At 37.4% G+C, this 26324-nt stretch overlaps 2 protein-coding genes across 4 annotated transcripts; both read left to right on the forward strand.

The window, feature by feature from the left end:
• The first annotated feature begins 2770 nt into the window (after positions 1 to 2770).
• LOC128006971 (growth arrest-specific protein 1) lies at positions 2771 to 5103 on the forward strand. Its single transcript, XM_052592777.1, has one exon. The coding sequence runs from the start codon at positions 3250 to 3252 to the stop codon at positions 4051 to 4053; it is 804 nt and encodes a 267-aa protein (XP_052448737.1). The 5' UTR covers positions 2771 to 3249; the 3' UTR covers positions 4054 to 5103.
• Positions 5104 to 16367: 11264 nt separating this feature from the next.
• On the forward strand, positions 16368 to 26279 carry LOC128006812 (disabled homolog 2). Of its 3 annotated transcripts, none has more exons than XM_052592763.1 (15): positions 16368 to 16536; positions 19002 to 19254; positions 19374 to 19513; positions 20386 to 20484; positions 20599 to 20730; positions 21010 to 21090; positions 21407 to 21433; positions 21518 to 21568; positions 21662 to 21724; positions 22208 to 22810; positions 23978 to 24113; positions 24518 to 25156; positions 25244 to 25461; positions 25629 to 25721; positions 25864 to 26279. In XM_052592763.1, the coding sequence occupies exons 2-14, from the start codon at positions 19122 to 19124 to the stop codon at positions 25701 to 25703; spliced, it is 2397 nt and encodes a 798-aa protein (XP_052448723.1). In that variant the 5' UTR covers positions 16368 to 16536; positions 19002 to 19121; the 3' UTR covers positions 25704 to 25721; positions 25864 to 26279. The 3 variants fall into 3 exon arrangements, with proteins under 3 accessions (XP_052448723.1, XP_052448725.1, XP_052448724.1); XM_052592764.1 differs by lacking the exon at positions 16368 to 16536 and adding an exon at positions 18177 to 18311; XM_052592765.1 differs by lacking the exon at positions 22208 to 22810.
• The last annotated feature ends 45 nt before the right edge of the window (positions 26280 to 26324 follow it).

A 26324-nucleotide genomic window follows, 5' to 3' on the forward strand; every position in this document is an offset into this window, starting at 1 on the left:
GTTAAACAAACACAGACCAGTGAAAGTAACGGAGAGAGTTAACAGCTGTTTCCACTAAATCAGCGTGGTGGAGCCAGGCCGTTTTGGCAACACACTAGTGTCTTAATGTGCCGTTGCTGTGCTTTTGAGAGCTTCTTGACGAGGGAGGTCCTGGTGAATATGTTTTTGGCAAAGCGGCTTGAGTGTGTGTAATCATTTGTGACAGTGGTGGAGACGTGAAGACTGAGACTTCTTGAGTGCTGAGAAAGCAATGCGTCTCTTTTCCCAAAAAAAAAATACCCTCAGCATTCCTATTCTTGTTGTTATGACTTATTGTCACTGCGGGCAGCTGTACAAAAACAGTTTCAATAGGAAAAGGAAATCCTGTGTTATACAAAGTAAATGTGATAAATTGTGATTTCTTTACTTTGGTACTCTTTTAATAGCTCTTTACACCATAAAGAAAACAAGCATTTCACTGGACAAACTAATATGATTAAACTAACGACACCTTTGTAGTTTGTAACTGTAATAGTATTGAGTACGGAACTGGTTAAAGTTACAAAGGACAGAGCTGTCTGTTCATGCCTTAGACTTCATCTGAGCGAGAGAAAATTTGGCCCACTTCAGGTCTGGCCTGCGTCCAACACTGACATGTTTCAGGCTGGATTTCAGCAGCATGCGTGTATGAAAAGAGCTAGAACGTTTTTAGGACTTAAATTATACTAATAATTAGACATATCTCGGATCCAGGTCTTTCCACTGAAAGTTCTCTTTTTGTTTTCCCCCTGTTCGCAAAGCCTGGGATACTTTTCAGGAAATAATGATAAACAGGTCTGACAGCTTGGCAAGAGGGGACAACCGACTCCTCTGAGAGACTCTGAATACATTTCACAGCAGTTCTCTCTATAAGAAAAGGAAATGCCAACATCTTGCAGTAATAGTCTCAGCAGATTGAACAATTTCATCCTTTGTGAGACGTGAAGCCTTGAGTCCTGTGTGTGAGGGAAAATGTACAGGGTTCATATTCTGTTTTCTCACTGTGTTCGGCAAGCAGTTTCATTAGCTTGTTGTCCAGTAGTTTGCGATTTTAGAAATGTCTGTTATTTTAAATGTTCATGTTCTCCTAAAATAAATGACACCAGATAGTAAAACTGCTTTACTTTCCTAATTTCCAATTAGTTCAAAACTTCAACAAAAAACATGCTTGTGAGAAAGCTATGTTAGAAATAGACATTACAGTTTTACTGTGGAATGTTAGAGAATTTGGATGAGACTGTTTGCTCCTTTCCTCCCATCTAATCTCTCTAATTGGGAAATGGAGAAAAATGTTGGAAGGTGGGGGTGGGGTATGGGGCAGTTTTGGCCAGCTGCCCAAGCTTTGTGGTTTGAGTGCTGCAGAGTGATAGGGTCAATGTAGCATGGATAACACAGTCCGCTCTGTTCTCCAAAAACTGCCCCATCTCCTCCTGCAGATCTGGGCCAGGTGATGATCAGTATCAGTCACTGAGAGATGGAAAGCACAGGATAGATAATTCCATAAATGTGTACATGAATTTGGATGTCAATGTTAAAGATATATACATCAAATATAAACATTATCTCATTAAACCTTTTAAAATGAAAACCTGCTACTATCTGGATGTTGCACATGAATGAGCAAGTGCTTTTTGTATAATACTGTAGAGTACGAGGGGGCAGAGAAGTTTTGGGGTGAGAACAGGAAGAAAAAAATAAAAGCTGTGTGTGTTGGGACAGCTGTTATTTTGCTCCATAGGCCAATCAAACCAACCAGAGAGGATCAAACGATGTTTCATATACAATCACCTGTTGACCAAATGCAATGCTCAATGCATGTCATCACAGAAAACACCTTGAACTTCCAAAGTGTGTCTCATAGAGAAGCATGTGCCTGCATGCCTTGACTTTTGGGCAAATCTTTAATAACTGTTGTGTCGATTTTGGGCTTCTTGAATAAGACCCACTGACTGAACATGAAGCTGGAATATTAACACTGAAATAGTCTGATAATGCATTAAAATGGAGAAGTAATGATTGCATAAACATCTTTGAAATGATTTTGCTTAAACAGGCAAATCCAATTCTCCAAATAAAGCTAAATAAAACATCTGTCTTGTTAAATGCATTATGGATTGTACAGACATGGAGAAACATAAACCAATGTAAAATGAATCCATATATTAAATATGAGAACACACACTAAACTCATGCCAAATCTGTTATAATAAATCTTTTGTTTGATCCTTAAGTGAATTGTTTAATTTTCTTAACGGGTATTTAAAACAAACTTGACCTGATAATTTTCCCTTTAAAAAAAGTGAATGTCCTTTCCTCCTTGTGAGGAGTGAAAGGAATTGATCATTATTTTTCAGAGATTTCAAAGTATCTTTATCATATGGTTATTCCGTTTTTAAATCAAACACACACACACACAAACATTATAAATCAACAGAGGGTCTTTTGTAATATCTCTTAAACTCTTGAAAATTTCCTTAGAAATGATAATTCATGATATCGAGCGCAGTCTGTCAGGCCAAATAAATTCAAATAATTAATCTAAGACATAATTACTTAGAACTGAATAAAGCTAAGCTAAGCATTGCTGTTTGAGTATCTCCTGAGGACTGGGCAGGAGCATCGATTGAAACATGCAATGCACTATAATAGCCAAAATAGGCGGGGTCTGATGCTTCATCAAGTCAAATTAAGTTCTGACCTCCACCCTCCAAGTGACGTCAGAAATCACAACAACCGTCCCGACCAATAGTGTGCTGCATGCATACTTCTGGGGTCCGGCTACACCAAGACATCTCAGAAAAGAGTCAGAGTGAGTTTAACTTTCTGAAGTTTTGTTCTTTAAACAAGATGCAGTGTGAGATCGCTTTTGGGACGTTTCGATATAATCTATAAACCGTTGGATTACTGCAACAAAGAGCCGTGAGAATAAAGACTCGTGGCGCGTCAAAATGTTGCAGCATGTTTTCCTTTCGCGGCAATGAGCAATGCGATTAGTTTCCAACCATTTGGTGTTTTGTCCATGGAGGAGTTACGATACACGTTTCTCTGGATATTGAAGAAACAAGTATGAGCACACTTAACTATCTGAAGTGTTCAAGAGAAGAACGCGGCTAGACGGCGGGCATGGAACAAGGGGAGCTGTTTGTCTCAATCTCTGCTGGAGAAACATTATGCATTATGGACCAACAAATGGAATTCCTTGAACCAACAATTTAACTTTCAAGCTGCTGCATGTTAGCACATCAAGTAATGGCAAACTCTTGCAACTCTGCAGTTATTTTGCGGCTGCGAATAATGATTTTGTCAATCGGCTGTGCGTTGATGTGTTATAGTCGTTTATCCACCGCATCACCGGCACACAGTGAGCGTTTGATATGCTGGCAAGCCATCATGAAGTGCCAAGGAGAACCGGAGTGTCATTACGCGTACACGCAGTATCAACACGCGTGCGGTCCGGTTATAAACGGCAGCAGGAAGAAATGTCCCAGCCACTGCATTTCTTCCATCATTCAGCTCAATCTGACTGTGAACGGGCCGGCACTGGAGGACTGCGAGTGCGCCTCGGACACTCTGTGCAAGATGACCAAACGAGCCATTGAGCCCTGCATGCCCAGAACGAGCCACATGGGCTGCACCGAGGCTCGTAGGCAGTGTGAGAAGGACCCCGAGTGCAGCACCGCCATGCGGGACTATCTGTATCACTGCAGGAAACTGTTCGGAGGAGATCGCTGCTCGGACGACTGCCGGCGGGTCATCACCAACATGCGCTCCATTCCCAAAGCCCTACAGCTGGACACTTGCGTGTGCGACGGCACAGAGAGGACCATATGCGAGTATGTCAAAGTCAGCATGAAAAACTTCTGCTTTAACGACCGATACGGCGGGAGTGGCTTTTCAGATACCGAGGACGACTTGGAGGATGATTATGGGGAATATGAGGACGAGGAGAGTCATGCCTGGAATTTAAGAGCACAAAGGAGTTCGATTGTGATGTCCACTGTTTTGACCATTTTCCCTCTTGTAATAATAAGATAAGGCGTGCTTTCAGAATTAAGTGAGTAACTCGCTGATCTAAATTAATGTTATAGGCTGTTATAGATAGATCAGTGGGTTAACTGCATATCTGGCCTGGGTGGAAATAATGGGGGAAATTCTGACGTCCCCAAATTAGGTCCCCTTCCCCCCTCACCCCAAAAAAAGGCATGTGTGTGGAGGGGGTTTATATAGTCTAGCCTACGTTTGGATACGTATTCGAAGTTTCAGTAACCGCGGAAGCAAAATAAGAAGTTGTTTTGATGTAAGCCAAGGGTAGCCAACACTTTCCGTCAGTACGAGTAGCCTATTACTTATCAATTTAGCTATTGTATATTCACACACACAAATATCACAAGGCCCTTTGTGTTTGGTTTAAAATGTCTTTAGATGAATGTGCGAGCGTACCTCGAGACGTGCTGCACCAGTGAAACTCATTTACATTTATGGATTTAGCAGACGCTTTTATCCAAAGCGACTTACAGTGCATTCAGGCTATACATTTTTTTCCAGTAGCCTATGTGAATCGGTAAATTATTGACAGAAAAGTAGTCCCCCTGAAAGAGAAGGGTATTCGAATAATTCGCATATTTGTTCCTATTAGCTGTCCTAGAAAGCCCTGTGGTCCTTACGTTTGCTTAGGCGCTTAAAATGTACAGGTTCAAGAGACAGATAGACCACTGGATAAAATAAAGAAGAAAATGGGAGGAGAAGAAAACCAGAATCCCATAGTGAAACGTTATTTTTCAAAACCTAGTTAAGCTGCCAAAATCTGCACACCATGAAAATGAGTAATATGTCTTTAAGAAATTATGTTGGAAATATGTGCTCCGCTATATATTAAGTTATTAAGAAACTGCCATTCAAAGTGCTAAATACAGGAAGATTATTTTTGTATGAAAGATTGGTTAGTGTAAATTGTAGGGAAACAAAATGATTATTGTAAATGTGTATAATGTTTCTGTATCATATTATTGTGTGAATAATGTTGATAAACAATACCATGTAATTATAATGTTCATAAAGATTGGCTTCAAATTATTCCAAAGATCATCTGACTTGTGTGTCTGGTTATTTCACTATACAAACCAACACAATGTATATACAGTACTGTGCTGAAAGGCCATTAGTATATTCACCAGCAACAAAATGGTTTTAAGTCAGTTATTAATTTTTTTTTTATGTAGTGTGTAAGTAGGAAATATCAGTTTACATTTCCAAACATTTCTTTTGCCATTAATTGAGATTTTTGTATGCACAAGGAGTCTGACAACAGCCAGTGCTCCACACAGAGATCTGATCTCATCATCATCCAGTCTGTCTGGAATTACATGAAGGAACAAACAACTGAGACAGAATAAATCCAGAAGGACTGTGGCAATGTCTCCAAGACACTTCAAGAAACCTACCTGCAATACTGCAGTACTGTGAAAAGTTTTAGTCAGTTTGTAAAAATGCTGTAAAGTGAAGATGCTTTCAGAAATAATGTCATAAATGGATTTTATTTATCAATTAACTATTAACTAAATAAAATCCACATTTGGTGTTACCAACCTTTGTGTTTAAACAGCTTTTGTCATATAGGTACACTTGCACCTATTTTTCAGGAAACTTTTCGGGTAGAACTCTTGAAGTGTCTTGGAGTTGTTGCCACAGTTCTCCTGGCTGTTGTCAGACTCCTTGTGCATACTACATTTCAACTGGATTATCCCATTTAATGGCAAAAGAAATGTTTAGAAATAAGATAGAAATAACTTAAAACTATTGGTGAAAATACAAATGGCCTAAGACTTTTAGACAGTGTATATATATATATATATATATATATATATATATATATATATATATATATATATATATATATATATATATATATATATTTATAGTCTGCCTGTCTGCAGCTAGATTTTAATAATTGTTTTCTTTATCAGTTGTGTAACAGATATCTTCTGAGAGTTTTTGTGTCCATCATGGTAAATTAAGGTATGTTTTTACTTTCACATAGCATATTCATGAAATAGCAAACCATTTAGAAAATATGCTGATAAAATGAGCATTAAATATCACAAGTCATTATAAAGAAATTTAGTCAGTAATGTTCTTATGTCTGCCATCACCAAAAAAGCTTCAATTTCCACCTGGCATCCCTCGCAGTGTGTAAATGTTACCAAAGTCATTATCACGAGCATGAGCTAGTCAAACATTTTGGCTCTGTCTGCACTTGACCTTGTAAACATAAATGTTTACAGAGGGACTTAGTCTAAGTTCCCAGAGACTCTCAACATCTAAGGAAACAAATGAGGTTGTCTTTAAACAGGATCAGAGTTGAGCATGAGCCAAGCAAGGCCTTGACTGGCTTATTTGTTCAAAGCTTGAGTGTTTATTTAAAGTCTTCACTCAGGCTGACAAGGGGAAAAAAAGTGGTGTTTGCGTGAATGAAGCCTCAAGTAGCCATCAAAAACATACTCAGTGTGCTACTGTGTGGGCTTAAGTAGGCTTGTCACTGCTTAAAATTTGAGTAGCACTCAGTGTGAGTAGCACTTGGGTAGTACAAATCTCCTCTTGGATTCCATGCCTCTTTTTTCAGTTACGTTTAATATAACAATACTAGCTTGATACCTAGTTAGCATTTCAAAAATAAAATAGCAATGAGGTATTTTCCCATTAAATGTAATAGAATTTGCCCTCCCCCTCAACACCTTAAAAAAGGTCAGCCTCACAGAAATGAATCACTGAGAAAATACTGAATTTTTATGCTATGTTTCAAGAGTTCTAGAGATCCAAGATGGAAGCCATGGTGCTTAGTTCATTTCGAGGCAGACGCGGGACAAGGCTTCACAGTCTTAATGAATGACAGAGAAGTCGAGTGGCACTTCTGTCATGCTAATACTAAACACACAATAGAGGCAGCACACAATGACCTGGCACTTCATTCTGTCTTCTAGCTGACATCTCTAGATAGAGCAGAGTGAACATTCTTAAGAGAGCAGAAGGAGGAGATAGTACTATGCAAATTTTGTTAATCTGATCCAAATGGAGGATACTTGTTAAAAAACTATATTTTTAATGATCTTTTACATTTTATATGTTAGCAATGCATTTGACTAGATAAAGTAAAAATGTAAATACATTATTTTTGGGAGAGTAATAAATAAATAGTATTTTTTCCTGTATTTTTGTTTTGTGATTTTGGGATGTAAAACTTCAGAATCAGAAAAGATGTATTTATTGATAATCTGTATTTTAGTCACTCTTTAATGTATAAGCAACAATAGCATATATGTATGCTATGTATGTTTGTTTGGGGAAGTTGTGGCCTAATGGTTAGAGCGTCGGACTCCCAATCGAAGGGTTGTGAGTTTGAGTCTCGGGCCGGACGGAATTGTGGGTGGCGGTAGTGCATGAACAGCTCTCTCTCCACCTTCAATATCACGAGCAAGGCATCAAACCCCCAACTGCTCCCCGGGGTGTGTGTGTGTGTGTGTGTGTGTGTGTGTGCGTGTGCGCATATTTCGGATGGGTTAAATGCAGAGCACAAATTCTGAGTATGGGTCACCATACTTGGCTGAATGTCACTTTCATATGTATACATAGTTTTAGAGAGATTAAAATTGTTTGTTTAAATTTTTGTTGTTAACTTTTTTGTTACCAGCTATTTATCAATTATTTTCAACAGGTTCACTGCTGAACATAGCCTACTATCTAAAAATATGCTGTTTTAAAAACAATAATTGCTGGGATATTTGGCAACCCAGCGCTGGGTAAGGACAGACCACTGGGTTATTTTGAACACATATAAGTTGTGTTTAACTCAACTATTATGGAGTATTACTAAATATAACTATTATTATCGCTGATTTAAAATGAGCTGAAAAATCATGCACAGAATTAATAGAGGCAACAGTGATAATCAAAAGATGAACATTTATTAATAAGCAAGAACACTCATGAAAAATAAAAATTAAAGACAAATTGAATTTATTTGAACAAAACAGTTTAGAATTTTACATACACTTGTTTAACAAGAAATCTGAGCCGGTGATGGGCTGTAGTTCGGCAGGGGAACTGTGAACCTCAGACCACTGCCTCGCGTTTCACTGAAAGATGCTGTGACTGATTCCACAACCTGCCCATATACAAACAGTACTGAGATTAGAGAACATATTTAACGTCGAAATAAATAAAATTCAGTATTATAACAAATAAAATCTGTTTATGTTTGCAAGGCAAAATGCGTGATGTTCATGCGAAACAACCACTGCTGACTTATTTAGCAGACTGACATCTCATCCCTTTATGTTGCGCTGCGTAAATATCATTCATAGCACAGTAAAATTATAGATGGCATAAAATGTATACAAACCTTTATTATACTGAAGAAGTGCACCAGTTCGGTGGCGCTGAGAACCGCTCTCTCCTGAAGAGGAAGCAGAAATCCCGCGCTCTGACTGTAACCCAACAGCAGTTGAAGTAACTCCGTGCTGGGTTGATTGTTGGAGGGGGAGGAGAATAGTTTCAGCTAGATTGACCCAGGCACTACACACAAAAACTACCCAGCATATGACCCAGCAGGCTCCACCCAGCAGTTATTCAGAAGAATGCATACTGACTCCTTACTGAACTTTTCCGCTTGTTGTTTTCTCTCAGTTTGAAGTAAAAAGATGAGGTGAGCTGACTATTCATCCTTGTCAGGTGAAGGGCCCCATTGGGACTTTGTAAAAGGGGAGCCACTTCTCAAATCAGGCATGCTGTGTTGAACCTGTCAAATCCAGTTCTTGTTGAGAACAGACCTCTTTAAAATTGACAGCGCTGTTGTTAATCCAGTTATGTCCAAAAGATTTGAGTGTAAGGGAAGTGAAAAACTGCAGAGCAGAAAATGTTTTTCCTAAAACTTTTATATTTTTTATTCTTGTGTAACTTTTGCCAGCATGGTGTATGTATGGAGTTGGCTCAAAAGTAAGATTAAGGATGCAAGGAAAACCACATTCGTCCTCTCAGCTGAACACAGTTAATCTACATTATGGTTTTACATAAACAATGACACAGGGAGCAGTCTCTCTTTGTGGAAACGTTTCCCATAGTACATTTCAACTGTTGTCTAAGGCATAAACCAAACAAGAAAACATTTTGAGAGGGGAATGTGGGAGAAAGAAGAGGTTTGATTGTCAGGTCAGTGGATGCGAAGAGGGGGTTGGTTTTTAAGGGGTTCTTAAAAAAAGGAATTTGGGGGAAGGGCAGCCAGTGAAGGGCCTTTTCTGAATGACTCTACATGTATAAACAGAGGACCCCTTCACACCATCAGCATATTTTAGTCTGCAATAGTGAGCTGGACTGCATGGGTGCATAAGACTTGATTGCTCTTCTATGTCCATTTTTTCTTCAGTCAAGGGGATGAAGAAAAATAGGGGAGCAGTAAAAAAAAGTGCAAGAAGAGAGACAAAACTGTGCCGACATGGAGACATAACTTAATTTTCACGGTTCTGAGACAGATGAGAAAGGTAATGTGGCATGACGGCTCTTAGAAACTTCAATGGATGCCGTGACCTCAGGGAAGTTAGAATCTGACTGCACTGGGACATTAATTTTTTTTTTCTTTGGGAGTGCACCTTTTAGCTCATTGCTTTGAGATATTTTCCTTCTCTCCTTTCATTCTCTGATCAATATCACCTCTGATATCAAATTCCTCTTAGTTGTAATGTAGAAACATGCATTTTTTTTAAAGCTGCTTTGAAACAATTTTGAAGCGCTATACAAATAAACCTGAATTAAACTGAATATAATGTTAATGTTTAATGTTTTTTTTTTTCTTGGTTTGGAGTGTTGTTTTTAAACGGTGTCAATCCAAAGCCATTGCCACCACAAGTTGACTCTTGAAGGTTATTGAAGCTGAAAGGAGCTTCTCAGAGTCTCAATAGGGAGTTAAGAGTGCTACTCTATTAACCTGACCTCTAGAGGCCCAAGAAGAGTGAAAAGTGAGCCATCTACATCAACATCATATATATACCTAATACATTGATTTCTTTGTGTGCCCCCAAACACTAATTCTCATAAAAACGGCTTATTACTGTAAACATTAATATATAATATTATATTATTATGTATAATAATATGAGTATGGTAATTCGTTAAACATGTGTATTGTGTAAGTGGATTACAATCAATTCACAAACAAAGTGGCCAAAGATGCAAAAGTCTAATTCGCAGACATTTACCCTCTGGTAAGTTCATCTTTATGTGAGTAAATCTTGAGGCTTTACTGACAGACAGGATAATTACCACCAGTTTTCTTTGATTTTGTTTATATCATCTAATTGTTATGAGTATGGTGTGGTAGAGAGGAAACAAATATGGTTTAGAAAAAAAAAAAAACGAAATAGGTAATGATATTTAGTAAATTAATTACCCTGGTATATTTAAAAATGCCATGAAATTTCTTTGTGAAACCATCACTGTACGGTACAGCCGAGGTGGGCAAAAAATCAGCCAATTTGAGAAAAGTTTGCCGTTTCTGTAATGCAACTATTTTGGGTTGTACTACCTACCACAAGATGGCAGTGTCGTCAGACATGTTTTTTCTCTAATCCTTTCTTAATGAGAGAAATAGGCAATTGTCATGTATCTCTTATTTTGTACATAGCTTTTTGTAATATTCCATGATTATTTGTGTATTGGTATTACCACTAGCACTAGCTCTGTCTCTTCAGCAGACTCCTTCTGGTACACCGCGAGCATTGCATCTGCGACGCCCCCACGGAGCAAAGCGACCAGGAAGACCAGCAGCCAGCCCAACACTGTTGTCATGTGGTTTCTACGTCAGTAAAGGAGGTAACAAAGGCTAACTAACGTCATTGACAGGTGGTGACTGCACTGCCCCGTGTCACTGTTTAGAATAGGAATTTTCTCATTATTTACAAAGAGTTGAAAACTTTAGAGATATTGTTAGTAATCAGCTGGACAAAATATATAACACTAGCCTAGTGGTTTTTGGATATTTTACTGCAAATATCTTACAAATTGTATAGCTACTTTAAAGGTGCTGTAGGGAACTTTTGTAAAAAAAATATTTTTTACATATTTATTAAACCTGTCATTATGTCCTGACAGTAGAATATGAGACAGATAATCTGTGAAAACAATCAAGCTCCTCTGGCTCCATAAATGCAGGTATTATAAAATCAAACCTACTTTGACTCATTGGAGGAATGAGTTGAATCTTCTAAGTAAATCTCTTAAACTTGTGGAGGAAAGGAAAGCCCTTAAATTATTTACTTTACTTGAAACATTTAAGTTAATTTGAAATGGCCCCATTAAGTTTTGTTCAATTGTTATGTTTATTTATTTATTTATTTTATTTTATTTTTTTTATTTTTTTTTTACTGCTTTTGTTTTGTAGCTGTATCTATAATCTTAGATATGTTTTGTATGGTATTGTTATTGCTGATTCTGCTCAATCTTTACTGTAGTATACGAGAATTTGCTTAACTGGTTAATGCCTTGTATGTTTGTAATTATTTTCATTTAATAAAAAAATAAAAAGCTCCTCTGGCTCCTCCCAGTGGTCCTATAGCTTGTCCTGAATCACTAGGGTGCACCTTTAATAAGTGTTTATATTCGCACTATTTTAGATTGCTTCGGGGGGAACCGCGGCGGAGTAACCAGTACCTTTGTGATTCTTCATAGACATAAACAGAGAGAAGTAGTTCCGGCTACGATGTTCTTCCGCAAGACGCAAGCAGTTCTGTTTATTAACCGCTAGAGCGTCAAAAGTTCCCTAAAGTTCTACCAAAAGAGAAACAGCATTAAGGGACCAGTGGATGGAGTTTATTTTTTAGTGTTTGTGTTTGTGTTTGTTCCCCTGCATTTCGAAGATGCTTGTTTTACAAACAAGGCCCAGTTTGACGCCGGATTTGCACATCGTTTATTTCTTAAGGATAATGCAGTCCCGACAAAAAAGGGTCGTGATCGTGTGTTTGAAGTAATGAGTAAAACTGCTTCAAATATCTCTGTGTTGTTATCTTAGCTATCGGCGTGTAAGCACATCAAGTAAACAACATGCGATGTTGTCATCAAACTGCACTTTCCACATGTACAGCTTTAAAAACAAAAAAACAAAAAAAAAGACGACAAAGTGGAACTTAGTCATTTTCCAAAACCGCTAAGCAAATATATACAGTTTAAGTACATACCACATAGAGACGTCGTTGCTGAGGCTGCTCTTGTTAAATTTCAGCATCTGGATCATAAATATATGCTGAATCTGACTGTTAGCCATGTGGTTTGTTTTGGTTGTTTTTTTTCCTCAGCTTCCAAACGCTCTCAACAAAAAAGCCTACTGGCGCTCGTGATTCTTTAGCTCTGCCCACACGTCACGCCTCCAGCCGGTCGTGTTTTCCCGGGAAAAATCGGTACAGACTATCTTTCTCTTATGAATATAATAAAACCAAAGACTTTTTGGAGTTAGGAAGGATGCAGTACTACTCTATAGGTACTCAAGATTAACAGGATATTGAGTGAAAACGAGCATTTCACCCCCCCTTTAAGGTATGTGTCTGACAAATTTAAAGGTTCGACCAAAATTTTTTATTTTGTCTTCATTTACTCACACTCAATACTCTCTTTAATACAAATAGTTAAGTAGTAGTAACCGTTTTTATTCATACAGGGGGCAACACTGGACCACATAAGAGGGGAAAAATAATTTGATTTGAAACTTTTTTACCTGTTTTACATTGTGGCTCATGAGCTTAGATCGTTGTAATGAATAAAGTACGATCAGGAAATAAATTGCTCCTCAAAAAAACTTACTTTGGTTGTTGTGATTTCTGACAGCTGTTTTATGATATTCCTCATCAGCCATTACTTCTGTGTTGCACAGTCCTTCAGAAATCATTCTAATATGCAAATTTGGTGCTAAAAAATATTTCTTATGATTTTAAATATTGAAAATGACTGTACTGCTTAATATGTTTGTGGAAAAGTCATACTTTTTTTCAGAATTCTTTGATGATTTTTTTCAAAATGTCTCTTGTTAATGTTAAAGCATTCTTGCTGAATAAAAGTATTTTTTATTTCTTTCTTCTATTTTTCAGTTGTTTATTAATGTATTATGAGTCAATGTTGAGAGATAAAAAAGGCTCTGACCCGTATCCAGCTTGGATGGCTATATCAGACTCAAACACAGCCACAAGCTATCCTGATGACATCACACTCCTCTTCATCAGAGGTATCCGGCTCTCCACAGTCGTATTTCCTATAAAACCCCAGATTTTCTTTTTATGCCAGTCACCTTTGCAAAGACAAAAAATACTAACCTGAAGCGCGCTGCCATTGAGAGCTCTTGCAGGCAGGTGCATCTGGCATTTGGTAGATGTTTACAGGGTTTCCTCCCTCCAGTTGGGTGTATGCACCTAGAGCCTATAAATTGCTCAAAGACCACAATACCTCGATGCTGTGTTACACAGACACAGGTGAATGCTTCACATTTATTTATTACTGACTAATTGTGTGTGACTTGTTGCATTATTATTAAGTCAGAAGGACTTTACATGACAGTTTGAAAGACATTTTACATTCACAAGTTTGAGAAAGATGAGAAGAGAGGTGTTGAAATAGACAGAGGAGAACAGAAATTGCAGTACCATCATTATTAGTTAACGGGTCGCAGGATGTGCACCGGGACCAGGGGCTCGTTTTGCAGTCCATTGATTAAGATTGATTAAGGATCATTTATTTCCACACCTCTTGTCTTGACCATTGTTTTTTAGAAAGACAAATAATGATCCGCTTAATAATAAATTACGAGTCCATTACAGTGCATGACTTTGGTTTGTCCCAAAAAATAAACATTTTCCAAATCGAACAGTGTAGCCTGCAGCCATGCACTCTGAATTTTGTGGATTTGTGCACACATACATATGGTCCGATATTCTCTTCCATTAACCTGATAAAGAATGCATATCATTACTAAAGCAGCTAAACCCTTAATGGTGAAGCGGTCCTTTCTATATGTGAATTTGTACACTTTTTAGAGTTAACAGGAGGTTTGGAAATGTGTGTGTGTCTCCAAAGGTTTGTATAAATCTCTGCCGTTTCCCAGATATCCTAAATCATGTGATGCCATTGCTTTTACCATTGTCTAATGTTAAAACTATCTGACTACCATATTTCCCTTCTTTGGCCTGATTCTTTGTACATATCACAGAATCTATATTTTCTTATAAAAATGTTCTTGTTTTAAAATGCTTTTAGCATTCTCTGTATCAAGTACAAAACATTGATACAAGTATTTACAGTAATATAGTCATTTTATATAGATGAGGAACATGTGCAAATACATTTCTAAATAAAATACTTCTCACAAAATAAAATGGTACCCAAATTCTGGCATTACATTCTATTTGTTCAATTCGGATGGAGTCTTTAAAATGTAAATATGCTTAAATAAGACAAACATTTATTTAAACAAACAGGTAAAAAGTTTCCTCAGTTAAGTTTAGTGTAAAAATATGCAATTTCTATTTCCTCAGTTCAGTTTCACTTTAGTTCAGTTTAGTGTAAGTTAAACTAGTTAAACTAAACCTTTTTTTCTGACCATGAGATCATTGATTTCACAGGCATGTTGAAATCTCAAACAAATACTATAAGTCCAAAACTGTTTACTGGTTGCAGGCTTTTGGGAATGTGTCTGTTCATTTAGTAGATATTTATAAATGTCAGTCTTAATCCACAATGGATGTGTGTGGTTAGAAGTATTACTTGTATTTGAATTCCTTCAAATAAAATATTTGATGATGCACTCATCTAATACACATAGAGAAGTGTACTTATTCCTACTTTCAAAGTGAATGTCTATCAGCAATCTGCACATCATCTGTGCCAAATAAGCCTTCTTCACTCATCAAATTTAACCATGTCATGTCTTTGTGCATGGTTGAAGTAGAATGTTGGCCAGGCAAAGTGGAGGTCCATGAATCCTGTTCTGGACACTGTTATGTGCTGAGAACACCACTTTTTAATTTTTCAGATACTTCCCCTCAGCTCACTCAGGAAGGTGGAGAGGCATGAACTGCAATCCACTCCTCTTTTCCTGTTTTTGGGGCACTATGGGAGACTTGTACTATGTTGGCTGTATCTACAACCTCAAAAAACTACAGTAAAACTTTTTTAAAATTATTATATTATAATTCAATCCTGCGCTTTAAGAATCTTTAAGGAACCATGAAAAAGGTTAAATAAAATGCATTATTATTATTATTAAAAAAAAAGTATCAGAATGATCATTTTAGATTAAGACTTGGTCAAAACATAAATACTTGAACTTCATATGAAAATAGCCTGTAAGAGATATGGCCGGGTATTAGGCAATAGCTCGATTAGGATATAAGTAGCTTCTAAACATGCCTTAGAAAAAAATAGATAAAAAATAATTAAGATAATGATAATATTTTAAGATATGTTTGTGTAGTTTTATTTATTATTTGTTACGTTTCTCCATTCCTTCTCTTATGTCAGCAGTGTCAGCAGAGGAAGGGTTGTGAGGAAGGAAGGATGAGCTGAATTTCTTTTCTGGCTTTCAGAATGGTCTAGGGTTTCATGTAAAGGAAATCTGCACATTGCATAGTAGGCTGTGTAAATGAATGTATGTGAAATCTCATTTTCATGCGCGTAGAATAGCCTACACGGTGGACACCTGCACTTTTACGTTTTCGGGTACCAGTGTAAATAAATCTAGGTTCCACTTTAAAGAGAAAAGATATTAGGTTTGAATGTATGAACATCATGCAGCGCTAAACACTCTCCTGCATTCATACTCGAAGCCGGAGTCCGCTCTTACAAAAGGTAGCTACAAAACGGACTTACAGAAACCATTATGACATGCCTGCCAGGAAATCCCTAATATAGACAACATCCAGAATCACTAAATAAAAAAGGTGAAGACAAGTCATGCTCGATCGCTTATTATATCGATTATTTTTGTGTGTTTTTCAAGACATCTCCAGGTAATGAACAGTCTATATGAATAATGCAGTGCTAACTGACATAGTATTTTATTAGCTTATAGAAACTATTAAATATATTTTCTGACTTCTGTGATAAAAATGGAAAGTAGGAAAATGAGTATAATATATTTATGGCAACGCCCGTTTATTTTAACAAATCTTTCAGGAGAAATTTCCTTATGGAAAATATGTCGATAATATATTGATGCAATATTATCTAGTTGAACTTTTTGCTAAAATAATTTGTGATCTTCAATTCAAGGTTGACCAATCACTAGTATTTGCATAGGTGCCGGAGATGTTATAAAGGTCGCGCTTAGGTGCGCGGTACCTGTGGGAGGCGCTCGGTAGTGGGATCAGTTTGGGGAGGCTGAGGACCGCCTGTTTGGAGGTTTCACTCGACCAAACTCTCCACGACGCTCAGTCTGCACCATTCCGAGTTTGTTATCAGCGTTTCAGGTGTGGAGCTCAAGAACGCACGATTGCGGTAAGTGACGGCCATGGCTCATTCATCCTCGTGTTACCTGTGGTTTTTTTTTTAGTTGTTGTTGTCTTACCTGTTACCTGAGGCAAGTACAAGTTATGAAGGGTAGCATAAGTAAAGAAACGCAGAAATGTGAAAAATGAAATCACATTTAAAAATCAAATGACTATGAACGCTTTATATTTGGTCTTATTTATGGATTTAAATCACTTCACGGGAGTAGCCTAATACAGCATTTAAACCACACGTTAAGCGAGACTAAAACAGTTTTATCAAGTGTTTTCTTATTTTAATTTTTTTTTAAAAATACCGAATAGTCTACGCAGTTATTGGCTACATTTCAATTATTTGAAAACAAAAGTAGACTATAGCCTAAAGTTAGTGTACCGTAAATTTCAGCATCAAGTGGAAAAAAAAGCGTCTGCTGAAAGTCAAAACCAGGGCAAAGTCAGCTGTTCATAGTATCATGTTATACTAAAGTGTACTTATGTTTTTTTTTTTTTTTTTTTTTTATTCCGTGCTAATCATCTATTAGTGATGTATTTTGTGCATGGCTAATGTGTAACTTGCATGTTTGTAATACTGCTGATGTGGAATTGTGCCTCTGTTTATGAACAGCTTCAACTGTTGCTGAATCCTCTGTTTTAATGAAACTTAACAGTTGTGACTTTTGGGTTCACTGAAGTTACTGAACAGCCAGGGCTATGAGACGAGTCCACATATGAGCATAAACAAGCCATTATGTTGCTGCACTGAAAGGTGTTCAGTTTTTAAACTGAAGATCCCAATCTCAGACATCTGGATCTCTGAAATGTTTTCAGAACATTCAGAGGATTTTTATGGTTGTATTGTTCTAAATTATAAAAGAGTTAGAATTCCGCAATGCACTGTGCCATCATCTTCTTAGCTTGTGTGTCTTACCTGGCTCATTTGGGTTAATGTGTAGATAGTCATGAGATTTGATTTATTTGTCTGTGTATGAATATAATGCCCCTCATAACCCATGTTTAAAAGTAACTTTTATTTTTGCATTTCACTGCAAAAAAAAGTTTATGATTGTGTGAACGTTTATCACCATTTTATTGTGTGCTTGTGTGAGACAGGATGCAGATATGCTTGAGTGCTTGTAAAGCAGAACTCATGATTGTGTCTTGCACAAGAATCTTCTGTCTGTCAGCTGCTGAGTGTCATAAAATGTTACTCTTCTAGCAGCTGAGAGTTATAATAATTCATCATAATTTTATATCATTTATATTAATCTTGAATTGTCAATTTGCATATATATATATATATATATATATATATATATATATATATATATATATATATATATATATATATATATATATATATATATATATATATATATATATATATATATATATATATATATATATATATATATATCTATCTATCTCATGGTCATACATAACCTAATAGAACTTAGTTAATTTTAAAAGAGTTTCAGATTCATTTTGTCATGGTTTTGTCTCTGCTTCTGGTTCCTGCTGCATTATGATTAAGTAAACTCATAGATAATAGATCTGAGCAAATCCGATTTTCTTCTCAAATTTATTTGTGATTCTGCCCAAAGACGAGCATTTGGGCAGTCTTGAGAATCATGGGATAGGAAATGTGTTTTTAGGGCTGATGAGCTGCTGGAAAAGGATTAACTGGTTTTAATTGCTCAACCTTTGATCTGCCCATGTTAACTCTCTTGCCGTCTCTTTCCACTTTCTGCTGAGAAATACACTGCTAAACACTATTGGCTGCTCATGGTATGTCTTTCAGACCATTTAAATTATATTTTATCTTTGCTGAATGATCTTTCCTTCACTGAATAAGACACCGTTTTAATTTAACTGAACTGTTGGAGGATCTTATGTGACAGTGAATCCTTTGGTTGAGATGAACAGCCTTTCCATTGATCTCTGAAATTAGTCCAGATTGCCTACTGTTTTTTTTTTTCTAAATCTATTACATTTTGATTGATTTTATTGATTAAAAGGTGCTTTATGATTTATTGATTGTTTGGAATTGGTGAATTAAAATGAAAGGAAGGATTACTACTTTGCAACCCTGTAAAGATTTTCCCCTCAATGTAATTTTTCTATAAATCCTGTATTTCAGGAATGGGAAAACTTATTTGGCACTTTTGTTTTGTTTTGCCTACTAAGCAGGAAGTGTTTTTTTTTTTTTTTTTTTTTTTTTTTTTTTTTCTGCTGACACAATTTCCTCTCTCTCTTTCCTCTGCCTTTCTGTCACTAACAGAATCTATGAGCCAAGTTAAAATAGTCTCGAGCTTTACATTTCTTGATGTGTATGTAACAAATGATGTGAATTTGCTTATGTAAATGCTTGTTTCTGTGACTTAATGTCATGAATAAGATGGACATTATAGTCCGATTTCACCTATCTCAACTATCAGCTTCTTTTGTCTATTGTCTTTATTTTTTCTCTCTTTCCAGGCGCAGTGCTGAGAATGTGTGCTTGCTGAATATCCTACCTGTGTCCACTAGTTTATTTTGCCTCTCAGTTGGGTTTTGTCCCATCTTTTGCTTTCATTCTCCTGTGACGAAGCACCCACCATGTCACAGCCACCTGATGCTGAGCCCGTCACTGTGGTACCAGCTGAACCAGCAACAACTACTGAACCAGCATCAGCCACAACACCCACCACACCCATCACCAGAACTTCATTCTGGAGGGAAAGGAGAAAAAGTACAGTCTGGCCTCCTATTTTTAATCTATTTTTAAACGAGGTTGATGCTACCTACAGCAAATTTGTTTGTTTACTTATTTACTAAATGGTAAATAATGCGCTTGTTCTCTTCCTACAGTCCCAGAGAGGACCGATGAGTTCCTGCTGGCCAGGTTTCAGGGCGATGGAGTGAGATATAAAGCCAAGCTCATTGGTGTAGATGATATCCCAGAACCCAGAGGGGATAAAATGTGTCAGGATTCCATGATGAAACTAAAGGTGCAGATCCAAGATGGTTGCCTTCATTTCTGTGCTTTTTATATGTGACAGTGGACGAAGAAAACAAGTCATAAGGGTCAATTTTCAAAACTGAGATTTATACATCATCTGAAAGCTGAAAAAATGTTAGGATAGGACAATATTTGGCTGATATACAACTATTCAAAAATTGGAATCTGGGGGTGTAAAAAGAAAAATCACTTAAGAAAATCGCCCTTTAAATTTCTCCAAATGAAGTTTTTAGCAATGCATATTACGGATCAAAAATTGTTTAAATATAGTTACAGGGTGAGATTTACAAAATATCTTCATGGTACACGATCTTTACTTAATATCCTAATGATTTTTTGGCATGAAAGAAAAATCTATAATTTTGACCCATACAGTGTATTTTTGGCTATTGCTACAAACATACCCCAGCGACTGAAGACTGGTTTTGTGGACCAGGGTCACATATGGGGAGATATGGGGTTAAGAGATGATAAAGATGAAGTCATGGCATTTGCCAAGTATGGTAACCCATTCTCGGAATTGGTGCTTTGCTTTTAACCCATCCAAGTGCACACACACCGCAGTGAGTAGGGAACACACACTGAACACACACCCGGAGCAGTGGGCAGCTATCTGCTCCAAAACCCGGGGAGCAATTGGGGGTTTGGTCTCTTGCTCAAGGGCACTTCAGCCATGGGTACAAGAGAGCGCTGTTCATTCACTCTCCTCACCTACAACTCCTGCCAGCACTGAGACCCGAACCTGCAACCTTCTGGTTACAAGTCCAACTCTCTAACCATTAAGCCACAGCTGATGATGTTGTTGATTCTGTTAATGGTACAGATATTATTATAAAGTGCTCAGTTCTTGTTTGTGTACAGGGCATGGCAATAGCTTCTCGTTCTCAAGGCAAGCACAAGCAAAGAATATGGGTGAACATCTCTCTAACAGGAATCAAAATTGTTGATGAGAAAACTGGGGTGAGTAGTTTTGTGTTATATACTTCTGTAATTTGAGAGCTGGATGCTTCATTTGTCATAAAATTCTGTATTGACTTTAAAGCATGCTCTGTATCCTCTCGCTCTGTCTCAAAGGTGATTGCGTATGAACATATGGTGAATAAGATCTCATTCATTGCTCGCGATGTCACTGATAACCGGGCGTTTGGATATGTTTGTGGAGCAGAGGGCCAGCACCAGTTTTTTGCTATTAAGACAGCTCAGCAGGTCAGAGTTTTTCATTCAACACAAAATACTAAATCCTAGGATAGATAACAAATCTGGGCACAGTATGACATGTTCAAGTGCATTTAAAGAAATATCTGTTAATGTATGGGGTGGAACTGACTGTTTGAATGGAAAGACAATGCAGGATTGTCATTCTTTAGCCCTTCTGTTTAGTGCCACTAGCAAACATTGCACACAGCTGAAAGTGCTTACAGTTGAATGGAATGGTATGTAATCCAGAGTGTAAATCGAGAATGCATTTACTCTCCTCTTCTACAGGCTGAGGCTCTGGTCATTGATTTGAAGGATCTGTTTCAGCTGATCTTGAATTTGAAGAAGAAAGAGCAGGAGGCTGCACAGGTGATGCATATTTTTCTAATACTTAACAAAAATTATTTGGATTGTAGTGTGCTTTAAGTAAATGTGTCTGAAATTGAGTAATGAATTTGATGTTATATTTCACACAAGTAGATTTGTCTAGGCTTGTCTAGATATTGTCTGTTGGTAAGCCAAGGGGTTTTGCGTACTCGAGTCATTTACTTTTGTTCAAGCAGCTTACAAACATTGAATGCCTTAAATGAAGAAGAAAAACATAGTTTTCATAAACATTTAACTAAACTGTTTTTCCTATTAGGTTAGATGCATTTTATTGACTGAAACCTTTACTATTTTGCAGGGTGAAGGGAATGGCGCTGTGATTGTGGTGGGTATAAACATTTTGCGTGATATTTCAGTTAATTATTTTGATGTGATCCTTCATTTGTTTGTCTTGATGTTCTGTCATCAGAATGGTGGGGATGCTTTACTCAGCTTCGATGGTAAAGAAAATGCTGTGAAAGTGCGTGCTTACAACTTCTTACAAAATTGTTGAGCAGTTCAACTTGAATTCCTCAGAAAATAACCCAGAGGATGTTTTGTGCGTTATCCTCAGACTGTAGAGCAGATGGACCTGTTTGGTGATATGTCCACTCCACCTGACATACACTCTCCGACGGTAATGCCCCTAAAGTATACATTTTTGCGAAGGATCTACTGTTGATGTAGTTTCAGCAGTTTATAGAATACTTATTTTACAAAGAGCCATGATGCATGTGACTAGATTTGCTTTACTAGTATCTTTCATTAATACTTACCAAATGCATCTATCAGCCCTTATATCTCTTTTAAGGATCTCAAGCATTTGGATTGGCTCCTTTTCATAACCAAAGAAAATTTCCTCACTACCAATAATGATTTTGGGAAAATCCTGTTGGCCAGTAGATGGCACCCAAACCCAAGAAAATAGAGATCTCTTCAATTACATCCTATTACTGGTGTTTGAGACCCTTCCTATGGAAATGATTATGTTGTTAATGCTATATGATTTTAAAATCACAAAGATCAGTTTACACCGTCTTACTACTTTCTTTTATTTGTCACAGAATTGACCTTTAATCACATCTTTTTTTTTTTTCTTTTTCTTTTTCCTTTAAACCAGCCTGACAGTGTTCTGCTCCTTGACTTTGCTTTTGTGATTGACAATCAAGGAAATCCTTTCATCTCATACCCATCCCCTCTCTCCAATGCACCAGATGACAAACCCGTTTCATCCATATCAGATCTTTTCCCAACTCTTAGTTCTGATCCCTTTTCTCCCTTGAATGATCAGTCAGATTCCATGTTTTCTTCTAGCAGCGAGTCTGATCTTTCTAGTTTCCTCTTGAGTGGCCCAGATCTGCAGCAAAGCCTGAGTGAAGATTCCTCTTCAAACAGTCAGCTGTTTAATGGACTGTTCAATACCCAGTTGTCACATGAAATTAAAGTAAAGCAGCTTCCTTTAAACAATCTGAATGATGAAAACAATTGCCCCTTTAGCCAGAATCCTTTTTTGAGAACCTCAATGAACAACCCACCAATCTTACATGGGTTATACAAGTCAGGTCCTCCTGTCCTCCAAACTCCTCTCTTATGTAATGGATCGAGTAAATCAGTGGAATTGTTTCAAACCATCTTGCCAAATTCTGCTCAAAACGGAGGCTTGATAGTCCTTTGCCCCCCACCTCAAAGCTCAAAGTCTGGATGCATGCGGAGGAGAGAGAAGGTGAACATTTGACAAGAGAAACTTCAGAGTTCTCAGTCTGTATTACTGCACGTCCAAATGCTGAGAGAGACTAGAAGGACTGTTGTTTGGCATAAATGGCTGCAATTTTATCTAAAAACATTTAAAATACAGAATACATTTTTACTTTAATGTAAGGATGTTCTCACTTTTTAGAAAGGTTTGAGAAAGCATGCATGGGTGGTTTAATTTATTTTTAGAAACAGTCCTTATAGTTTGTCTTTCTAGATCACTGATAGTTGGATTTATGGGTTTTAGGGAGGTGTTTGGTGTTTGGGTTTTTAATTTTTTGCACGTTGGAAATATTGAATTAAAACTGCCACATTATCTTGTGTTGAGGTGCATGGCATTTTTGTCTTTGTCTTGTCAATGTCTTAAAAATTGATGATATACATTTTGCTCATTAAGAATGCTATTAAGTTTTATGCTGACTGTGGTCCTTTTTCACAACTTAATAGTAGAACCTTTTGTGCATCAATACTTAAATAAAATGTCCAATTTGTTTTAACATGATTAAATTATGGATGTAAACAACAATGTCATGGCGGTCACTGAGAGCAATACTGTGACTTACTGCATGCTTCACTTTACATGACAATTGACATTTCATGAGCTCTACTCAGAAGTGCTGTTAATAGAAAATCCAACTTCAGAATGCCAGTAAATATTTTTTGTTTCCTTGTGCTTCAGTTTCAATGTGCAGGGTAAGTATGGTCAACCAAGTATCTACATGCATATCAGACTTAAAGCATTAGCACACTTCCATAATGAATGTATAATTTACTTGCCCTCCTCTTGTTCCACACCATGAGTTTCTTCTGTTGAACACAAATGAAGATATTCTGAAAAATTTTTGGGATTTGGACAATTGAGCACCATTGACTTCCATAATAGAAAAAGTAAAACTCTTACAGGTTTGTAACAAGTGGAAGGTGAGTAAATGATGAAAATGTTTCATTCTAGAGGTGAACTAATCCTTTAACATACAGATTTGTTTTCCCATGACAAACTTGGTTATAAAATTTGAATTTTTCTTAGTACCTTATATCTTTTTGAAATGTATGCTGTATCTTGTTTGGCACTGTAATACTAATTTTAAACCGCAGCGTAGCACTATAATGATTTTAAACAAAAATTTTGCCCCCACAGTCACCTGGAAATGACTTGTTTGGAGCTGAACTTTTTGCTCCACCAGCCCAGAAGGAGTCTCAGCCCTTAAATCAGACCTCATCCATTCCAGCAGATCTTTTTAACACCACACCATCCTCCACTGTCAATGCTCTTGGTATAATGCATGCTTTTGGTACACTTATGAAACTGAAGTCTCTCTCGTTCTGTATAAAGACCCATTTCTACTTTGCAAGGAAAATATTCTAATACAATTTATATTTTAAATTGCGAAGACAGTGTTTTTAAAACTAAATAAACTGCTTTTATATTGTAATTTTCATGATTTCTAAAAGCAGAATGAAAACCACTTAATTTCAGTAAATGTTATCAATTTAAATAAACAATGCACATGTAAAATTGTAAGATCACCTTTTTTTCCCCCCTTTAATTTCCTCTCATAGTGCATTCTGGGTTGTTTGACTATCCAATTTCAGAGGAACATTACTGCATGTAATTTCAAACATTGTAAACATGATTTAACTTTTTGTTGTTTTTAATTCATGTAATTGTGTTCTGTAGGGTCATTGTCTCTGGGCCCCACATCGGTTGCTCAAACTCCTGGGACAGCTCCATCTCCATGGAGTCAGACTCCCACAATGTTTCCTCAAGGCGGTGTTCCTCAAGTAACTGTTCTAGGACAACCAAGCCTTTTTTCACAACCGTCTGCTTTTGGAGGACTGCCTGCTCCTGCATGGGGGCAGCAAGGAGCTTCCCCTTTTGGTCCACCATCTGTCACTCAAGCCTGGGGTCATCCAGGAACCGCAGCACCTGGTGGGGCCTGGCCCACATCTGGTCCTGTGACCAGCCCTTTCCAACAAAACCAGTTGGCTCCCATGATGCCTCCTAATTCAGTGATGGGTATGCAGCAGAGTGCAGTGGTTCCTCCTCGACCTCCACCCCGTCCTCCGGTGAAAGAAGATCCCCCAGTGGTCAAAAGCTCCTTTACAGCTTTGGACCCCCTGGGGGAAAAGGAGAAGAAGACTGGAAAAGATATGTTTAAAAATTTCCAGATGGCTAAGCCCCAGAAAGCAGAACAAGGAACTAGTCCGAGCACCAATGGCTCATTTGACCAGTACTTTTCTAGCAAGGTTGGCTTGGCTCAGGAGGTGGCAGATCATGATGACTTTGACATAAAACAAATCTCAGTTAACTCAAATGGTATACACTTAATAAACAGATTTAACTTCAGTAACAGAGCAATGCAATTTGGATAGTTTGATAATTACATTTCCTCGTCTTGTCCAGGGACCTCCAAACTTGCTCCTCAGCAATCCCCTCGTCCAGTCCCTGTACCTCAGGGAGCAGGTCTGATCCCGACCCTGGCCCCAGCCACAGGATTTTCGGGTGCTGCCTTCACTCCTAATCCAGCCCCTGCATCCTCAAACCCAACTCTCACAGCAGGCTCAAACCTTTTTGATGACACTTTTGGAAGTAACCCTTTTGGAGCACCACCCATGAATACAGTATGTACATTTACTTAGTTTTTGAATTCTAAAAGCTTATAGTGTTGAAAAGACCGTTTTGTGTAACCCTATTTTTCTGTTTGTACGGTGTTTTGGGGATTGCACTTTTGTTTACATTTTTGAATTTATTGAATGTACTTAGTTGCCCTGTGGGTTTTCTATAACAGAGCACTCCAGCCACTCAGACTGCTGCCCTTGCAGATGCTTTTGGAGACCCGTTTAATGGAAATCCTTTTGCCTGAGAAACTTTAGCACTGTTGGTAAGAAACTATAAAGACACGTACTTAAATACTACATTAAATGATGATTGGTTATTTTATATATATTGAAAAAATCTGAAGGAAAAATTACTTGCGGTATGTGTTAAAATAAATACTTGACCTGTTAATATACTTATTTCAGTACACTCCCACTGATCCAGTGCTACTGAGCCAGAGGACAACACAAGCACTGTAGAGTTGCAATCAGCATTCTACTACACGGGAAAGAGATGTGCCCAAAAAAACCTTTGCTTGTATTCTGTGCTTCACTGTCCACATTCCCTCTATATATCTGCTGTAGCCTCTTTCTGTGCCTTTCTAACTGATCACAGATCAGCCCTTCTCCAGCCCATTCACCTTAACCCATTTCAATCCCAATTCACTCATGAAATAAGATGCACAGTTGAAGTAGGGTTCTTCTAGAGAGTGTAATAGTAAAGGAGAGGAAATGAAAGATAATGAACATGTTTGTATACATGATTGCTGTATGCAAGTATCCCGAGCATTTATGAAGCAAAAATGCTTAATCCTAATTTGTCATTAAAGAAAGTGAATATATATTTGGCGTTGTGTGTTTCTTGGTCACCTGATCTCAAAACAAAA

This window comes from Carassius gibelio, chromosome A5 (assembly GCF_023724105.1).
Source record: "Carassius gibelio isolate Cgi1373 ecotype wild population from Czech Republic chromosome A5, carGib1.2-hapl.c, whole genome shotgun sequence".
NCBI classification, from domain to species: domain Eukaryota; kingdom Metazoa; phylum Chordata; class Actinopteri; order Cypriniformes; family Cyprinidae; genus Carassius; species Carassius gibelio.

Bases quoted from the DNA above. Each gene is read 5' to 3' on its own strand.
- LOC128006971 (XM_052592777.1), top strand. From the start codon at position 3,250: ATGTTAGCACATCAAGTAATGGCAAACTCTTGCAACTCTGCAGTTATT.
- LOC128006812 (XM_052592763.1), top strand. From the start codon at position 19,122: ATGTCACAGCCACCTGATGCTGAGCCCGTCACTGTGGTACCAGCTGAA. The intron at 19,255-19,373 runs GTACAGTCTGGC...CTCTTCCTACAG, and splicing joins CTGGAGGGAAAGGAGAAAAA to TCCCAGAGAGGACCGATGAG. The intron at 24,114-24,517 runs GTATAATGCATG...TGTGTTCTGTAG, and splicing joins CTCCACTGTCAATGCTCTTG to GGTCATTGTCTCTGGGCCCC.